Source organism: Oryctolagus cuniculus, chromosome 5 (assembly GCF_964237555.1).
Source record: "Oryctolagus cuniculus chromosome 5, mOryCun1.1, whole genome shotgun sequence".
Lineage (NCBI taxonomy): Eukaryota > Metazoa > Chordata > Mammalia > Lagomorpha > Leporidae > Oryctolagus > Oryctolagus cuniculus.
The window spans coordinates 24,712,576-24,732,841 of NC_091436.1; the positions used below are offsets into that span (position 1 = coordinate 24,712,576).

Sequence of the window (20,266 nt, forward strand, 5' to 3'; positions counted from 1 at the left end):
CCAGTTCTGATCATGCAGATGAGACTATCCAGAGGAAGGGAGAGAAATAAGAGGCAAGGCGATGGTGCTCGCCCGTGCTAGTTGGCCCTCTCTCTCTGATGTGAAAAAGAAAGAAACATACCTCATTGGAGCCCCTGTGCTTTTCGGTGTCTGTTACAACAGATTAGTTAATATGTAGATTATCAGAGTTTAAAGCAGGCTGCTGCCCAAGAGGCCATGCCAATTCAGGAGAGACTGTCCATACTGCACAGTACTGTACATGGACCTCTGCTATGGGGGCCTGAAATGAACATATTATACATAAATTTATTTTGAAATCGACAGGCCCTTCCTTCTGCCCTCAAGAAAATCCAGGTTCATTTGGGATTAGATGCTAATCTATTTGACATGAGATCTGGATATGCTAATAATCCTTAATCACTTTGCTCTGGTCATGTTTATGTGAGTAATTTGTTGTTAATCAAAGAGAAAAACTTTTCTGGATATAAGCTGAATTTGTGCAAAGTAAACTAATATATAGGAAACATGATCTTAAAATCAGATATTATGAATTTTAGATATGGCTATGTCAGAAATGCTATGAAGGACTGAAATTAATATTTTAAATATCTCCTTAAAATATTGTTTACATTTAATCATTATCAGAGCTACCCTGAAATTAACTTCTTAAGTATTTGAGCCACAAAAAACCTCAGTGAACATCTGTGTCTATGCTAGCCAGATTTTGTGCCATCCATGTAGCCATATATCTTGTCTATATATCTGTAATTACAATATATTGGACTCTTTGTAATATCCCAAATACATCATCTTTCTTTTACTAATGGAGTTTTCTCCCTCTGGAATGCCTTCTCTCCTTTTCATCCTACTGAAATCTTACAAATGAATTCACAAAGTACCTTGAAGCTGTCTTTTCCTGAAAGTGAAAATTAAAGACACCGTCCTGTTTTTTGCCCATACGCAATAGTGGCACAGACTACACATTGATTAAAGCACTTAACACACAGGTCAATATAAAGCCAATAATCACAGCTATCATTTATCCATACTTTTAAAAGTCCCAGATACTGTGCCAGGTGCTTTCCTTACACTATTTTGAATCCTAAAACCAATTTGCAGAGCAGCAGCCAGCTCCCATTTTACATACGGGGAAATGATAGATTGCTACTATTTTTGTAAATGTAATTTCCCTTTTCTATTGTTTTCTTATTATATGTCAGTGTTGTATAAATGATATTGGTTTTCACAGATTAATCCCACATCTGTGAACCTGCTGAAGTTATTATATAGCGATTTCTGTACATTTTTCCAAAGTGTCCTAGTACACAGCACCATCTATTTGGAGTATTGCTTTCCTATAATTTATATCTTGTTTCACTACAAATAACTGTGGTCAGACTTTTAGTACGGGAAGAATGGGAAGCCTCTGTGTGCCTCTCTGTTTAATAAAAATGACTTTAAGGTCTCTATAAACTAAAGTATCAGCATAATTTTCAAAAAAACCTTTATTACTGATTAGGATTTTTAACAAAGAATTGCCAAATTTTATTTAATGCCACCTTAACATTTACTGAGGTGGGTAAATGAAACCTCACTTTTTAACTGCTTACTATGATGAACTACAATGATATTCTTTGTTTTTTTTGCATTATTTTACATTATTCTCTTTTGTACATTCTTCTTCACTGCAACATATAAACAAGGACAATAAAACAACCAAAAAACCTAGCGCACAAAGTATAAAACAGGAGACCACATACAAGAAAGAAGGCTGGGCAGAGAGCCTAGGATCCAACATCCTAACCTTGGTTCTGCTACTAAGGAACAGCGTGTCCTTGAGAAATTCCCTTAATCTTTCTGGTAATCTTGGTAATCTTGGTAAGATTACTAGTTTGACTTGTAAGATCCTTCCAGCTCCATACTGTTAATCACGTTAGTTCCTAAACCAGGAAACGGTCAAAGTTCAGGGCTGCAGTGAGACCAGCATGAAAAAGAGAGACCATTGGGGAACTATGCTTGAAATTCTTCCAGACTCTTGGGGAGAGTTCCAGGGCAGAGGGACACTCTAAGCCTCTTCCTGGACTGCCCGTTAGGCTGAGTTTTCCCCTCACATAGATGTCACCACAGCTGCCGTCTGTGAAATCTGTATCTGGTCCCATCACATGATCTCATATGGGCCACTCTCCCTTTGCAGTCAAGGCTTGCAGAATCCTCAGGCCAACCCCCAGCTGCACTGAAGTCATACAAGTCTTCCATTTCTAAGCGAGGACAGCAGCTGCCTCTACCTCCAGATCCAGGCTGTTCCCTTCTCCCAGTTATGCACCCTCCTGATGTCATTAGAATTACTGATATTTCAATGTACTTAAACCGCTAATCAAAAATGAGGGCTTCAGCATGAATGAAAATTCACTTCTGTGGACTTCCGAAGTTATTAGTGGCAAAAGCAGAAATCCCACTCAATGGCTTTAGGCGGCAAGAGATGTGAGAAGCCCCATTTATTTGAAGATAAAAGGGGAATTCTGTATAGGGGATATGGCTACCTGACTTGATGGAGTTTAGCCACTGAAGCTAACCAATCACGTTTGCAGTCTCACAATACCACATAGAAATGCTCGTGAGATGGCAAATTCAGCCAGGACTTGGGCAAATTGTGGACCTTGAGCCAAGTCCAGCTTGTCACCCTTTTTGGTAACAGTTTTATTGGCTCACAGCCATCCTCCCTTGTTTATATATCATTATGGCTGCTTTCATGTTGCCCCAAGCACAGCCAAGTAGCTGCAACAGAGATTGGCAGGCAAGTCTTGAAATATTTACCTACTGGTCCTTCATAAAAAGATTTGTTGATCCCAGGTTTAGGTGCTGGTGACCTTAAAGCCACTGGCTATTTGGACCAAAGGGCAGATTCTTTCAGGGGTTCCCCATCCAAGACCAACTTCTAGAGATCGCATGGGCCAGGTGTGCCCATCCACAAGGAAATCACAATGACCCCAGATAAGTAGGAATCTTCGAGAGGAAGAAAAGCATGAAATGGTCAGTGCTGGACCAAAGTTTCAGCAATTACCTGACAAGCTTGGTTCCAATTTGCTGTCGGATTTCCTGCCTCTCTTCCTCAGATGTGCGTTGCAAGATGTTTTTGTCCTCTAACTCTTTCTTGGATGGTCTGTTGCCAAGTTTGATAGCAAGAGTATCCCTTCGTCGTATTTTACTTGCCAAAGCACCTGAGGATTACAAAAGGGCAGAAATGCAGAGAGCAGCTCTGAGCCAGTGGTACTCGGGTTACACATGGCACACAGATCAAATCCTTTATCCTCATGCAAAAGGGGGAACTTAATTAACCTAAGAGGAAAAAGCTTTTGAGTTGGATGGAGTTCATTTTGAAAAAGACTAAAGAACTCTTTTTTTTTAAAAAAAAATGTTCTGAAGAAGATTGGGACACCATGAAAAACTTGGAAGTATCACCTCATCATTTGGAAAGTGATTTTTGAAGTTTGCTTTGCTGAAATGGTAGATTACGGAAATTACTGATTGCACAATGCCTTGTCTTTTTCATGTTTTAAAAAGTCAGTTCCTTTACTTATGCTGTACAGTTAATCCTTGTCTCGTCCTTTCCTTCACTCTGGCAAAGACCCTACCACACCGCTGGCAGAGGCCCTACAATGTAGAGCAATAACTTAACTCTCAGCGACCCAGGAATCCCTAAAGTCTCAACAGATGCTAGCTAATACCAGATGGCTCATATTTTCCCCCACTCTGTCCAAATTACAAGGAACTGAACAAACTGCTGTTCAAGCATTATGACAGTCACGGCTTTTCATAATCTATAAATTCAATCCCATAGGTCATCCTGCTCAGAAGGTTTTAAAAATTCCAGCACTTTCTAATTCCCTGAGTTACACACATGTAGTGAGAGTGCTCCACTTTAGTATCATTCCTTCTAGAAGGCAAACTATCTCACTCTCTGGGAAGCAGGGGTAGCTTTTAATTCTAAAAGGTAGTTGTCATTCTTGACTCATTTCTCTCTCTCTTCAAACTGCAGTAGAAAGGGAGTCAAATTCTCTGACTCCTCCAAGGGGTAATCTAAGGAATCCTGCACTGATGCTCTTATTCAAGAACCAGGGCAAAAAGACCTTTTGACCATTCTGAGAAGGCTCTCTGTGCCTAGAAAGTGTTGGTTCGCTTCATCAATGCAAATACGTCCATTCAGCTCAGAGATGAAGGCCAGACCCACCCTGTGACATCACCTTCTGGAAAGACCCGTCACCAAATGCCAAACTTCAGGACATCCACATTTCCAATGTGCGAGAGGCTCTTGTTCCTCAGGAAGGGCCGCCGCTTCTGTCTACCACCCACTCTCCTCCCACCCTGTGCAAAGTCTTACTTTCTCCACTGCCGTCCTCATCCTCATCCTCTTCCTCATCGTCATCAGTGTACAAGATGGGTCCATCGGAGTCAGAGTCGTTGGCCTGGTACTCCCTCGGGCCCTCGTCTTCTGGGGCACTGAAGGATTCTGAAGAGTCTCCCATCAGCCCTGGGGAGAGCAGCTGAGGTGCTGCCTTCCCCAGCTCATCTTTGGTTGTGAAGCTGTGAAAAGCACAGAAACACAGGGGTGATGCAAGGCTCAGGTCAACCCAAGGGACACCAGCACCACGAGAAGCAGAAGCCAGACATGGGCCAGCTCAAGTCACTAAAATGGAAGAACAGCACAGTATTACTTCTTAAGATTATACATTCCTCGCCAATAATTTTTTTTTTTTTTTTGGCCAGGCAGAGTTAGACAGTGAGAGTGAGAGCGAGAGCGAGAGTTATAGACAGTGAGAGAGAGAGAGAGAAAGGTCTTCCTTCCATTGGTTCATCCCCTAAATGGTCACTATGGCCAGCGCACTGCGCCGATCCGAAGCCAGGAGCCAGGTGCTTCCTCCTGGTCTCCCATGTGGGTGCAGGGCCCAAGGACCTGGGCCATCCTCCACTGCCTTCCCGGGCCACAGCAGAGAGCTGGACTGGAAGAGGAGCAACCAGGACAGTTTGGTGCCCTGACCGGGACTAGAACCTGGGGTGCTGGTGCCACAGGCGGAGGAATAGCCAAGTGAGCAGCGGCGCCAGCCTCGCCAATAAAATTAAGACGACTAGATTGTGTCCAACATGTTTAGCGAATGAATATACTAAAACTGTAATTTGCAAATTTATTTTTACATAGAAATGGGGGTCCAGTGGAAAGAATAAGCTAGAAGCTAATGAATATTTGAGTGCATTTTTATTTGATCAGTTAAAACCTCAGTTCCTTCAGGAATCTTCCATGAGCTGTCAGTTTAGTTTCCTGACTTATCCCTCTGTTTTTATGGTGACCTGAAGATAGCCAACCAGAGTACTTAGCACAATGTACGTTGATCACACAAAACTTGTCTGCTTTCTAAACACCCACAAGTCCCTGGACAAATGGGACTCACTGTTTTGCATCCTCATAATGGCATAGAAAAGTACACCTTCTTTCATTAATACAGGAATTAATCCTATTTTCATCCTAGCCAGTATGTCAGCAGAGAAACTCATAGATCCTCTCTGCTTTCATTTCTCCATTTGTAAAGCTTCCTCTCACAGGGCTATTATAATAACATAAGATGGAAAGTGTGAAAGTTAAACACACTCTTTAAAAGGAAAGTGAAGTGCAAGGATGCATTAATTTTCTATTATTTAGCTTGGTAAGAGTGTCTGGCTTAAAGTGTTTCTATAAATATATAAAACTTGGCAATTTTCAAAGACTAGAATAAAATATACTTTACATCAGAAGCATATCATATAATAAACTCCATGTCATCTCCATTTGAAGATACAGAAGATCCCCCAAATTACGTTCTGATATAAATAGAAGAATCCAAATTTGGATGTCACACTCTGAAAGACTTCTTGGTACAAAACATGTGTCTGCTGTTCTCACTAATCAAAAACAAAACAAAGCAAGAAAACCAAAGAGCATTCTTTAAATAATGAATGCATGTCAATTTTATCAGAATATGAGGGATTTAAAATTCTGCTTCATGTTATACATGAGCCTAAGTACTCTCTAAATTCTCCATTTTTCACTTAGAAAACCCAACAGCCTAAACTCTTGTTCTCAAAGGGGACTACGTGAAATCTTGTTTTAAATATAACATAGAATTATCATTTTAACATTTTAAATGTACAATTCAATGGCACCTGCACACTGTTGTGTAATCATCACCACTATTCACATTCAGAACTTCATCTTCCCAAACTGAAACTCCGTTCCCCAACAAACAGTAACTCCCCATACCTCCTAATCCTCAGCCATTGGCAACCACCATTCTACTTTCTGTCTCTATGAATTTGACCATTTCAGGAACCTCATGTAAGTAAAATCATATGTTTGCCCTTTTGGGCTTTATTAACTTTACGTGTCCTAATGCCAGCATGGCCCATTCATGTTGTAGCACGCTGTAGGTCCTTTCATTTTGTGGCTGAATGATATCCCTCTGTATGTATATCCACATTTCGTTTATCCACTCATCATTCAGTGGACATTTGGGTTGTTTCTAGCGCTTGGGTATTGTAAATAATGCTGCCATGGACGCTGGTGTACGAATTCAAGACCCTGCCTTCAATGCTTTGGACTAAACAAATAGAAACAGAATTGCTAAATCGAATCATATTGTAATTCTATGTTTAGCTTTTTGAGGAATCACTGTATTATTTCCCACAATATGAAATCTCATCTTAAATACGGGATATATTTTTATGGGAAAATTTTTCCACAGTCCAGTTTTCACTTGGTTGCTGCCAGAAACCCTGTAAATAAACTTATTGGTGACCACAGCACATTGAAAAAATATGCCCAGTACTAATATATTCTGGGTAGAAGAACAAAAGGTACTTCAGAGAAGAGTCCTGATAGTTGTTTGTGTTATTGTTCACTAATTTGTTACCTCACCCTATTTTTTTTTTTCAGTTTTCAAAGAATTGAGCATATATTTGTAAGTGTGTTATAGTACAGACAGGGCATATGATGTATAGTTCACAGAACTGGGGAATACCATGGGTGAGTTGCCCAATTAAGGTAGCAACTCCAGTCTAGAAGTCCAGAACTCAGGCTGAAGGTTTTTGGCCTACTTATTAATTGTCAAATAATGGGACTGGCACTGTGGCATAGTAGGCTAAGCCGGCATCCCATATTGGTGCCAATTTGTATCGCAGCTGCCCAACTCTCTGCTAATGGCTTGGGAAAGTCAGTGGAAAATAGCCCAAGTACTTGGGCCCCTGCACCCACGTTGGGAGACCCAGAAGTTCCTGGCTCCTGGCTTCACATTGGCCTAGCTCCAGCTGTTGCAGCCATTTGGGGAGTAAACCAGCAGATGGGGGACCTTCCTCTCTGTCTATCCCTCCCTCTGTCTGTAACTCTACCTCTCAAAAAAAAAAAAAAAATCTTAAAAAAAAGGTCATATCATGGTATATATGTTTCAGACTTAGAATTTCCAGTTATATTAATACATTATACTTAATATTAAATATATTCCAAGTTTCTAGCAAGTAACTCATGACTTGGCTCTCTTTTTTTCCCCTCCTAGAATTCCGGCACATATTGAATAAAATGTGCATTTTATAAATGTTTGTGGAAATAGACTGAATAGAATCAAGTCACTGTTGAATATGGCCTCAAAAAAGGCCTATTAGTTTCTGCCTTACGTTATACCAGACATATGTGTTATTGATGAGGCTGCCAATGAAGAGAAACCTACCAAAGAGTTAGTTCACTGCCATATGGGAACAGAGGTGGGTATTTTTTTATGCACAGCCACTTGCCCTCTTTCAAGTTTTGATATTTGTATTGCAAACAGAAGTCTCTTCATAAAATGACAGAATCTTCACACATTACTTGACTAAATATAACTCAGGCAGCATTCTAAGTAAAGCAAGTAAGGAAGAGCCAAAAATTCTAAGTAAAATATTCACTTGAAGAAAGAATCTGGAAGGAAATTTGAGAGACTACTTACTCCAGGCTTATTAATTCAAGAGCCAACACAAAACACCCTGTAGGATGAATTATAATTTAAATGTTTAATTCCGAAGAATACAGCAGAGAAGGACATTTTTATGAGCTCTTCTAAGGAAGCATTATAATTAACCTGACTGGCGGGAAAATCTATTATAAATATCTCAATGTCTAACAAGGTCCGAAGCTTGCCTCCTCTGATTATAGCCCCAGGACACATGGAGAACAGGTATTTACCTCTTCCCTCTAACAGTTCTTCACATACTTGGGCTGAAGGCTGATATTAAGTTCCCAGCATGCAGTGTGATGCTTAGCTCCACAAAGTTTGGTTCCTAAATGTTCATGGAGATGAAGTGGACAGAGCCAGGTCATCTTTGGATAGGAGTTCTTTGCATGCTTAGGACCATCTAAGAAAGTGTTCTGTATGGTACACCTTGATCTTCAGTACACTCAACAATAAACCCATGCTCAATCTATTTCCCCAACTTCCTATGCTACCTCAGACATTTATTCTTTCTGGGTGCACTGGACAATATTATGGAAGAAACTACTCTCACCTATTCTGTCTTGTTCATTTTTGTATCTTTGCTGCTTGGTGTATTGCCCAGCACAGAGATGGCAAGCGAAAAGTAAATTCTGGAAAGATGAATGTTCAGTTCTCAAGACTGGAAGTGACTGCAGTGCTGGAAAACACTCGTGATAATTAAATGAAAACACTTGCTACACGCTGGAAGTATTAAGAATACTGCTATGGACTGAACTGTTCCCCAGAATTCCTGTGTTGGAATCCCCAATTTGACAATGCTGAGAGGTGGGGCCTAAGAGGAGGTATTAATCCATAAATGGTTTAATACCATTATAAAAGGGCTCACGGGAATGTATTTGTTTTCTTGCACTTTGCCTTTCTACCTTCTACCATGTGATAGTATAGCAAGACACCCCTCACTAGATGCCACTGTCTGTCTTGATCTTGGGCCTCCCAGATCTGTAAGCCAGTACATTTCTATTCATTATAAATTACCCAGTCTCAGGCATTCTGTAATAACAGCACAAAATTTATTCAGACAGACATCATAACTACTGGCTTTAATAATTTCTTTTCCCATGTCTTCTATTAAAATGTCAAATAAATTTATAATTTGACATTTATTTATCTTTCCTTTGCTTTATTCCAAATGATGGTCCTCCAAATGATAAAAACAAAAACAAACATCAAACTATTAGAAAAAAATCACAGAAGCAGAAGTAACTGCTTTAGAAAACATAAAAAATTATTCAGAGCACAAAAGTTGGTGTACAGAGCTGGGTTTGAATTCTGGCTTTAACAGCTCTAATTAAGGCAATCTTGGACAGACTATTTTACTTCTCTCAGTGCCAATTTTCTTATCTATTAAACAGGAATATTTCATGGAAGATTTATGTGAACTGAATAATAACACATGTACAGCACCTAGTTTTTGACATTAAATAAGTACTCAGTAAATGAAGGTTATTATTTTCAGCAATAAAGTTGATATTTTAGTTTATTGGTCAAAAACAACCTAATTAACGTAATAATTTTTTAGAGATTTATTTATTTATTTATCTGAGAGGTAGAGTTACAGACAGTGAGAGAGAAACAGAGAGAAAGGACTTCCTTCCGTTGGTTCACTCCCCAAATGGACGCAAAGGCCAGAGCTGTGCCAATCTGAAGCCAGAAACCAGTAGCTTCTTCCTGGTCTCCCATGTGGGTGCAGGGGCTCAAGCACTTGGGCCATCTTCTATTGCTTTCCCAGGCCACAGCAGAGAGCTGGATTGGAAGAGGAGCAGCCGGGACTATAACGGCGCCCATATGGGATGCACAGGTGCCACAGGCGGAGGATTAACCTACTGCGCCATGGTGCTGGCCCCAATTAATGTGCTAATTTTTTAAAAATACTCTTAGATGACAATTCTTTTATTTATTTATTTATTTGAAAGGCAGAGTTACAGAGGCAGAGAGGCAGGGAGAGAGAGGTCTTCCATTCTGCTGGTTCATTCCCTAGATGGCTGCAATGGCTGGAGTTGGGCCATCAGAAGCCAGGAGCCAAGAGCTTCTTCCAGGTCTCCCACGCAGGTGCAGGGGCACAAGGACTTGCACCATCTTCCACTGCTTCCCCAGGCCATAGCAGAGAGCTGGATCAGAAGTGAAGCAGCTGGAACTTGAACTAGTGCCCAAAACGGGATGCCAGCACTGTAGGCAGTAGCTTTACCCACTACACTTCAGTGCCGGGCCCCAAAAATTTGTTTGAAAGATACTCTATTAAATAATTTGAACTGAAAATACAGGTTTTATTCTTAGAAACAAGAGGGAAGAGTTTGGATTTAAGTGTTCCAAGCCAGGGCCAGCACTTTGACATAGTAGGCTAAGCCTTTGCCCGTGGCCCCAGCATCCCACATGAGTGCCAGCTCGTGCCTCTGCTGCTCCTCTTCTGATCTAGCTCTCTGCATATGGCCTGGGAAAGCAGTGGAAGATGACTCAAGGACTTGGGCCCTTGCACCTGCATGGGAGACCTGGAAGAAGCTCCTGGCTCCTGGCTTCAGATTGGCCCAACGCCAGCCATTGCAGCCATTTGGGGGAATGAACCAGCACATGGAAGACCTCTCTCTCTCTCCCTCCCTCTCTCTGTGACTCTGCCTCTCAAATGAAATGATAAATCTTAAAAAAAAAAAAAAAAAAAAAAAAGAGTTCTAAGCCTTCCCCAGACAGAACTGACAGCTGGCACCTGCTATATTCCTTTCATACTTGTGGGATAGGAGGGCACATAAACATTATTTACCTGTAAGCAGACTATTTGCAGGACTTTGTGAATAGATGAAAGGAATGAAGGAAGCTGGAGCTCCTACGATGAACACCATGTTTCTGGATTGGACAACTGGACGAGATGGGGCCACTAACTCAGTTAAGGACAACTCAACTTCCTTGGCCCACTTTGTTTAATTACCTTAAAGTAATTAAGACTAACTGCACTATCTTTTATGTTCCATTAAACTCTTTATAAAAATCTAGCCACCAGGGTCAATCTCATCTTCAACATTAGTTCTACCATACTGAAGTAGGCTGGCTTTTTAATAATTTTTGAAACATATAAAGGAAACAAATTTTGTATATTTCATATATACAGTTTTAAGAGTATAATGATATTTCCCACCCTACCCTCCCTCCCTTGCTCTCACCCTCTCTCTTCCTTCCATTCTTATTTTTCTTTTAATTTTCATAATGAAATACTTTCAATTTACTTTATAATCACAAGCTTACTCCTCCACCAAATGAAGAATTCAACAAGTAGTTAGTAGAAAAATCATTGTTTCTCAAGAGTATAGACAAGGGCTATAAACAATAATCAAATCTCAAAATAGATTGACTTTTCTTATAATCAGTTTAGTTCACCTTTTCATTTTCATTCAATAATTCAATAAGCATCCATTGAGTATCTAAAGCCTACCAGACTCTGTTCTGGTTACTGGAGACATAGAGTTAAATAAGACATGTTGGCTACTTCTGTCCCACAGATAGGGGAAAGGGATTGTCTTTGTATAGTGGACATAATAAGCAATTCTGTCTAGAGCTATTAGAAGACTTCACAGAGGAGATAACATTTGAGTTGGATGGGGAATTGAGGGAATAAAAAAGAAGGCAATATTGTGGTGGGAAATCAAGAGTTAGAATTGTTGAAATGAAAACGGGTAGGAGTGGGTTCTCAATCTGGACAAAGGTAATACAGATTCAAAATAAGCTCTCTAAGGAGTCAAGGGGACTGTCTAAGGATGAGAAAAGGAAGTACAGTAGCAGGTACTAATTGTCCTTGAAAACGACAGATCAGAAGGGATATTTTCAGCTTTACCAATGTGAATTTCACCGACAGCCCCTGGCATTTCCAGGGCAAGGCTAAGAAAAACCAATGGATAGCTGCATTACACGTGTGCTTACTTAACATCCAGTAGACTACCTTATAAAAGAAACAATACTCTAGTGATCTAGAGTACTCAGATGGAATACAAGCTTTGTCCTAACTCACCATTTTGCATTTTCTCTGCTAGCATTTAAGCCAGTGCCTGAGGGGAGCATGGTTCTGCACGTCGTCTCTTCAGTCCAAAGGAACGGACTTGGGTCTAAGGCAGAGATGGGCAAGTCAGCTCCATTGCTGACCAGGACAACTGGAGTGTCTGAAGCAACAATGCATTGATCCTCAAGAGGAAGAGAAGGGGCTGGGGGGGAAGGTGGTGGAGCCATGGGGGGAGCAGGGACTAAGGACTTGGACTTGCTTGTGGTCTGCTCCTCTGCCCCAGGGACAGTCTGTTTGGGTTTGAGACTTTCCACTCTGGTCTCTGGAGGCTCTCCTGTGAGGTCAGATGTACCAGAAGTGATGGTTTCTGAGGAGAGTCGAGATGTCGTTGGCTGCTTGCCAGTTTTTTTCTTGCCCTTTATAGTCCCCGCTGTCCCCGTTTTGCTAGCAACAGCCTCCTTGGAACCTCTGGGACGAGATGAGGTGGATGAAGTAGATGGTGAAGTCGACGCTTTGGAGCCACTTGGTTTTTTAGAATGAGAGGAACCAGCTAAAACAGAGAGATTTTGCATTAAAAATCAGAGAATAGAATGCTTTTTAAATAAAGCAGTCAAGTTGTAATTGTCAATGATATTTAAAATGTTCCCTTTAAAATTTGTTGGACACATAAATGAAAGGAAATAAGCTAATAAGGATAATGATTTTATTTTTTATTTGCTCCTTGTGTAAAATCTATGGATAACAAGTGACATGGCAAAACTAAGAGACAAAGCCCTCTGTCTCACCCTCCTCTAGTCTTTATCTGGACAAGCCAATGGGAAAATCTTCAGCTCCTCATCCTCTGGGTCACCTGGCAAAGCCCCTGCATGCCCTGAAGAAGGGATGTTATGGTGTGTAGGGTTCAGACACTAGCCGCTAGCTGGAAAAAGTATACAACTGGGCTTAGCACATATCATAAGAATGTCTTTCTGGGAATAGAGTGGCAGCCCACATTCAGCAGAGGCCAGGGTATATGTACCAGCTATTTTCTGGGTCAACAGCAAATTCACTCATCCTACTGCTAAAGGAGTAAACTCTAAACCATAGCAGCAGAAAGGAAAGCCTGCCATGCTGGCCTGAACTTCCATCTGCAGCAGTGATGAGGCAGAGTGAAAACACACAGTCCCACAGAAAGGACAAGCCTCCTTCAACACCAAGAGGCAGGGAAATAAACCTTCATGCCCCAGCACAAGATATCTACATGGGTAGCACCTGAATAACCTGAAGGGAAAAGTGGATCATTCTCACAACCCGACTCCACCTTCACAAATCTTCTGTTCCTTAGCATTTATGTTCCAAGAGGGCACTCCTCTGAGGATGCCAGGGTGTATCTGCCACTTCTAGGAAGGACTGCCTTCACCCAGTCCATTTTCAGGAGAAAGAGGATTAACTACCCTCTTCCTTATGCCATTTTAGGTAATGCATGTGAACTTCCAAGAGAACACTCTTGTTTTATGACCTTTATAAACTACAAATTTCTTCTAATTACTTCTATTATAATGTTGTATGTTCCTTCTTTTTCACATAAACATTAGAAAAGTTTCTGTTAGTGTCATGGAGCTGATCCACACTGTGAACAGATGTTACTGTAACTTACCTTCTGGTTATAGCTTAATCGAATTGGGAGTCAGTGATGAAGAAGAAACAAAGGAACACACAATGAGATTCAGGACTTGTTAATTCTGATAGACCAAAGAGGCCAGTTTCACTTAGATACAAGATTCAAGCTAAAAAAGAGTCTCTACATTTTAGGCTCTTTATTATTTTAGACATACATAGCTAGAATTTGCTTCCCCCAAATTTGGACCTCTTGATGCATCTTTATAATTAATAACCTTCACCTGACTACAAGAGAGCATACTTCTTCAGTCTAAGTCCATTCTAAATTTATTAATAATAACATAGACACTAAGGATTTGATGCCTTAATACATCCAACTCTTTTTGTAGTTCAGTTAAACAGAATCCATTCTGCATATTAACTCTAATAATTTTTTTAAGAAAACTTTTTCCTAACAGAAAAGTTTAATGTTAATGTGGCTTAAGAAAAAAAAAAAGGTATTTTTTTCCAATGCCTGGAGTGCAAATTCAAGCTATGTAATATTTTTCTTTAAATATTTCCTAAAATGACAGGCCTTTGTTAATCAGCCATGTTGCCTAATTTACCATGAATAAATATCATGAATAAAAAAATAAATGTCACCTTTCTTTATTATGGACTTCTGTTGTTAACAATGTATAACATTGAGAAAGAAAGAAAAATAAGGAAGATTTCACCTAATCTTCCTTGCTAAGCAAGTGAATGTTGTACACCGATACCTGCTATCTGGAAGTCTATGCTAATTTAGTTATAGAGGAAGTTTGTAACTGATCACTGCCCTAAGAATTTAATAGATATGATGGAGACTCAAGAGCTGCACTTGAACCAACTTTTCCAGACAGTCAGCATTTTTGTAATAATGCAAAGTCACCATGCAGACAGCTCTACACAGTTACAAAGGGAGTATCCATAGGTCCCTGATGGAGTACTCTCAACCATATTTACATTTAAGGGTTTGCTGGTCAGACCTCTTATAACACAGTGCACAAAATGTACTCTTCCCTTATTCCTAGGAACATCATGAGACTATAAATAAATCTTCAAGTGAAATATCTAGAAGGAACTAAATATCTCTCATGAAAGCTATCCCCTGCCATGGCACTAATCATCAGCTTTCTTCTGATAGCCCAGGCTGAGTCCACAGTGAGCCACCGCCATGTGCGAATGAGGCAGTGGGAAAGTTTCTGAGGGCTGGATCATGATCCCCAAAGGCACTGTGACAGTTTGGGACTTTGCCTGAAGAAGTGGATCAGTGTTTCTCACTTCAAACAGCGTTCTTGGGCTTTGTAAAGCAGTCTGGGAAACACACAGAGGCACAATGAGACAGGACGCAGACACTTGAGGGCAGCCAGTCTCTGTGGAAATGGTCCTTCAGCACCATTGGCACACCATTCTGGGCCATGTCATTGGAAAGCTTATTAGAAGAGACCCAGACACTGAAGGTCAAAGGGGGAAAGAGAGGAACCCAGAGGGAGAACCACCTGCAAGATAACCATCAAGATAGCAGGCTATCCTCTCAATTGACCATTCTCTGAATTGAGCATTATGGGTAAATTATGAGGGGGAAAAAAACCACAAAAATCAAAAAATGAAACCAAGACAAATCCTACTGCTAATTTTAGATAAAATGGGATTTGCCACAGCACAAGAGAATTCTTATGCACACATCAATAGGGAAAAGCCTTTGAGCATGTGGTCTTTGATTTATGTCCTTTTAAAAGTCAGACTACATGATAGGCATGTTCATTCTACCTCACTAGAGAAACAGAAGCTACCCTTGTATTAAGCAAGGATGTTAATGAGGATGTTTTACCTTATAACAAAATGAATTCTACTGGGGTAGGGGAAGGCCAAGGTGGTCCTGAGCACGTAACTCCCAGCTCCACTGAAACTTTTTTGACTGCAATAGAAAGAGGTGTGGTGGAGCTGACCAAAGTGATGTGATGACTTTGTCATTTATCAGAAGGGTGATGACTATGGACATGGAAGATTTCACATTTAAGATCCAGAAAACATATCAAAGATAAATTATATATTTGCATATATCTGAAATATTCTGAAAGAAAACCCAAGCCAAAAGGTCACTCATAACTCAAAAAGGTAGGTCAGTCAATGTCTAAATAATAGATCATGTCATTCATCAGGTACATTACTCCCGTATCCTGCTGCTGGGTATTAACCAAGATGAAAGAAGTATATTAACTAAAAACCTAATCAGGTGAGGGCAGGCATTGTGGTGCAGAGTGTTAAGCCACCTCTGGAACACGCACATCCCATATCAGAGTGCCTGGTTCAAGTCCTGGCTTGTCTGTTTCCAACCCGCCTTCCTGTTAAGGCATCATGGGAGGCAGGAGGTAATGGTTCAAGCACTTGGGCTCTGTCACCCATCTGAGAGACCCAGATGGACTTTCACGCTTATGGCTTTGGCTTGCTTCAGTCCTGGTTGTTGTGGGCATTTAGAAAGTGAACAAGTAGAGAGAAGATCCCTCTCTTTTTCTTTTTGTGTTTCTGCCTCTCAAATAAAACAAACGTTTTTTTTTTTTTTTTTTTTTTTTTTTTAAATAGTGAACTAATCAATAGATTGTCTCTCCTTTGGTAGACAGCAACAAAGGCATCTCCCGGGTATTCTTTGTGTCAAAGTAGAATACACTGATATTAAACTTTAAGACACCAAAAGATCATCACATGTGGAAGAAACAATTAGCCCCATCTCAGAGCCCAGCACCCTGGACTCAACCCCACAGCACACTGGCGCCATACTCACCAGCCTCTCGGGTCGTGTTTCGGCTTGTTGGCTTGGGTGGAGGGACAGGGGCCTGCTTACCAGGAGCCTTGGCATTTTTTTTAATGAGAGGCACTTCGTCACCTTTGTGGCTGGCCCCAGCAGTGGCCCCTTTTGGAGGTACAGGTGTTTTTTTGGGTTTAGGTTTGGGTTTAGGCTTAGGAGGAGCTGGAGGAAGTAGAGCAGGAGCTGCCGGAGTTTCAGAGTGGTTTTCAGTGTTCTCTACAAGTGAGAAATTGAACAGAATAGACTGATACAGACACACACCATAGAAATACAAGGAGCATGACAAGGCGACAGCGATACACACATATGGCTGCTTGGCCCTTGGGAATCAGGTGGACTTCTGCATCTGGCAGAGCAAAATCTGGTGTAAAAACAAAGGCTGAAAGAGAAACTGTGCTGTCTGGGTCCATTAGTTGCCCCTCTGAGAAAACTGGGTTCCATGGGTTAATTTGTGAAAGTTTTGCTGAAGGTGAGTGTCAAGTTTGCGGGACAGAGGCCCTGATTACAGCCTCCAGTCTGGTTGCTAGGCTGTTAGATGATGAAGGGGGCATTTAGCGCTAAATTTCAATTTAAGAGATTTGCCAAAACCCAAGGCCTCTCCAAAGTGGGAGATAAGTGTATTCATTACATACACTACCATGGCGCGAGGATCCACAGCCACAGTTACCTCCGGGAACTTGAAAGGGATTCATGCTCAGATTCATTGTGGGCAAACATCAGTGATGTCCTAAGCTCACAGAGCCTCTGGAGGATCTTTTACATGGGGCACAATGTGCTGAGCAATGGCTGTTTTTCACTACTGGCATGTTCTCAGGCTCTGCCAGGACACCAGGGCAACTTCCTGGTCTAATGTAACAATTATAGGCCTCCAAAAATATGAAGTTTGGTGTATATCATAAATAATGATTTTGGGACAATAAAGGCTAAAATGAACACAAAAGGAATTTACACATAAGAATGGAAGTATCTCTGGAGGATCTGCATAACTGGGGGAGAAATGGCATCAGCCTCTCATTACTGAAAGCAGAGGTGCTGCAGGTTCATTCATTAATTCACATCCCTGTGTTTTCCACTAGCATCTGATTGGAATGAAAATAATTAAAATGTAGTTCTGGACCAAAGAGCTAAGCAGCATTTCTTTAAAAATGGAACACAATAAAAAACATAAGACAACGTTCAGACAAGACTAAGCCTGGATATATCTTCCCGTTACTGAAGGACCAAGCAAGGGTTGTTATACTGGAGTGCATTCCATTTTATTGTCTTACCTCTTACCTTAGAGAGTATGAAGTGAAAACTCTGCCCCCTGCTTTTTCTTTACCACATTCCACATGAAGTCACATCTGCAGCTACCATAATAGTGACTGGCATTACAGTAGGTGACCAATAAAACATTTCTGTTAAGGTTCACCTTTTATCTTGCTAGAACCGCAACCCTTCCCCAAGTCAGTGCATCCGAACTTATTCAGCCTTATTGTGGGAGACACTCATTCAAGCTTATCAGAGGCTATTTTGTATTTTTGCCTCTCTGTTTCTACATGTTTTCTCTTCAGCTAAGCTGCTTATCATTTGTAACACAGCAACGTTCACTCCCCTACATGGCCTGAACCAGCAGGCCTTTTCATTTTAAGAGTCAGCTGGGGTTGAGAACGATGCAAGTTGATGTCCAGCTAAACATTTAATTTTGTCATAAAATACACAAATGTACCTGACTTGGCAGCCTTGTGACACAAGCAAAGGCCAATTCTTTAAATACATCTTTGTAATTTTAGCTCTGAGCATTATACTATGTGTGGAGACCGGGTCCAACAACATTGTCTACGGTGACGGCAGGCAGGTCTCCAGCACTTGGTATCTTAATTCTCTCTTATACTATGCACCTTATGTGCCTTATCCTTTCCCTTGATGGCATGTCATCGACAGATCTTTTTTCTTTCTGCACAAGGTTTCCAAACCTAAAGTTAAATCCCAAAGAACCCAGCTTCCGGGTTGGGGAAGAACCCAGCTCTCCCTATGACTTCCGGGAATGATAATGCCTGCTGGGGAGGGCAAGCACATACTGTTCACACAGACTATCTGCCAGCCCCTGGGAAAGCATGGGCCACTCTCCTTGTCTTTGAGCTCTACCAGTTATCTGTGTCTGCCACTGTAGTGTCATGTATGACTTGTGTGCGTATGCATGAGCACACAGGTGAGTGTGCAAATGCTATTTTCTAATTAAATTATATTTTCTCTCTCTCCTGATATTTTATGATCTCATTAAATACAATGCTCTAAAAACCACACCCATTCAATGAGCATGACTGGTTGGCTGATAGTTACTGACATACAAATCCATAGAAAACACTCTTTCCTTGTATCGGGGAGGAAATAAATTAAGTCATGTTGCATTTTTTACTGTTCCTGTACAACCTGAGCTCCTGGTAGAAACTGATGGTGTACAGGAATGTTACCTTTTCACAAGGCTGTAGAGAAAGGGCTGCCTGTGCCTTCTGGCTTGATGAGGACACTGTGCTTTACAATACAGTCTGCAAGACAAGCTGTTTACTACACTTCCAGCCAGGGCTCCTTTCACCAGTCTTATAGCAACCCCAGAACTGCATGCATTCTTCACTGTGCCTATCATGCACTCCTATCTCTATTCTTTTCCTTCGCCTGACAACTTTCTATCAGGTCTGAGTGTGGAGATGTCTTCCTCTGAGAAACAGTTCTGGTGCCTTCTGCGAGCTCCCTGAGCTTGCTGCAGGCGGGCCTTCCATGCATCTTGTGTTGCAGTGGCCTGCTGGCATTGGATATCCTCACAGGCCATGATATCCTCGAGGGCAAAGGCTTATCCCATTCACCACTAATTTCCCAGTCCCTAATAGAGGTTTCCTATATGTTAGGTAACAACTATTTGTGGAACAAAAAAGTGTTTATCACTTACTAGTTCATTGAAGGCCCTTTAAAAATATCTCAATGGAAGTAAAATCAAATAGTTTTCAGATTTTTCATATTTAATATCAAGCTACGTTTAACAGACCGAAGGTACATTTTTCTGCCTTTTATATATTTAAGGGCACTTACTGAGGAAGAATTATGGGAGACTAAGAGCTCTGACAACCTTAAGGAAGAAGTCTCCAGTGTCAGGCAGAGGAGGTCGAAGAGCAGCACTGTAGCAAATGCAGTCTGGTGCCCCCAGGAGCTCCAGAAATACTCATGAGGCCAGGGTGGATTTATCCACACAGTGAGTGTGAAGACATCACCTGCCATCTGCTTTGCTTTCTTTTTATATTAATGTTTCAAATATTGAAGTATTGAGACACTGTTCTTTTAAGAGATAATATAAACATCTAGGACTTTAAAGGCATATATGATGTAGTTCTGGAACTACAATCAATTAATAGCTGCACTAATGCTCTTGAATAAACTGGCTTAATTCAGAAAGAAAAGGGAACACATATTACATCCCCAAATAATGAATGAAGATCATGGGTTGATGGGTTTGCACAGCAGTGAGCCCGCACAAGGAGTGAGCCCAGAAGAAGAGCAGGAACAAAAGTCAATGTTGGGTTGGTTTTCAGAATTAAGTGATGTTTTCCAAGAGAAGTAATTTGTTGTTTTTATTCAGAGGTGTGTTCTATTTAACATAATACTCAGTAATGCTCTTTATGCGTGACATTCCTTTTAGGCTCAGGAAGTGGCTTTCACGCCTAACAGTTCTCTTCCTTGTCAGCATGGCTCTGGTCTGTGCTCTGTCTACCCAACAAGAGAGACCTACACAGCCCTACTGATGGCACACAGCACTCCCTGGCATTTCCATCGCCTCAGGTC

The 20,266-nt window shown here is 41.1% G+C and overlaps 1 protein-coding gene across 10 annotated transcripts in view; it reads right to left on the reverse strand.

The window, feature by feature from the left end:
* The window catches only part of PHACTR2 (phosphatase and actin regulator 2), a 321,121-nt gene that overhangs the window by 39,727 nt on the left and 261,128 nt on the right, over nt 1–20,266 (reverse strand). For 5 of the 10 annotated variants that reach the window (XM_051854253.2, XM_008263585.4, XM_051854254.2 and 2 more), the window contains 4 exons: nt 16,430–16,669; nt 12,040–12,577; nt 4,379–4,581; nt 3,062–3,218 (listed from right to left, as the gene is read on the reverse strand). In XM_051854253.2, coding sequence (XP_051710213.1) covers nt 3,062–3,218; nt 4,379–4,581; nt 12,040–12,577; nt 16,430–16,669 — 1,138 coding nt within the window. The remainder of the gene's footprint in view (nt 1–3,061; nt 3,219–4,378; nt 4,582–12,039; nt 12,578–16,429; nt 16,670–20,266) is intronic. The other 5 variants (XM_051854256.2, XM_008263587.4, XM_070073471.1 and 2 more) reach the window with 1 other exon arrangement.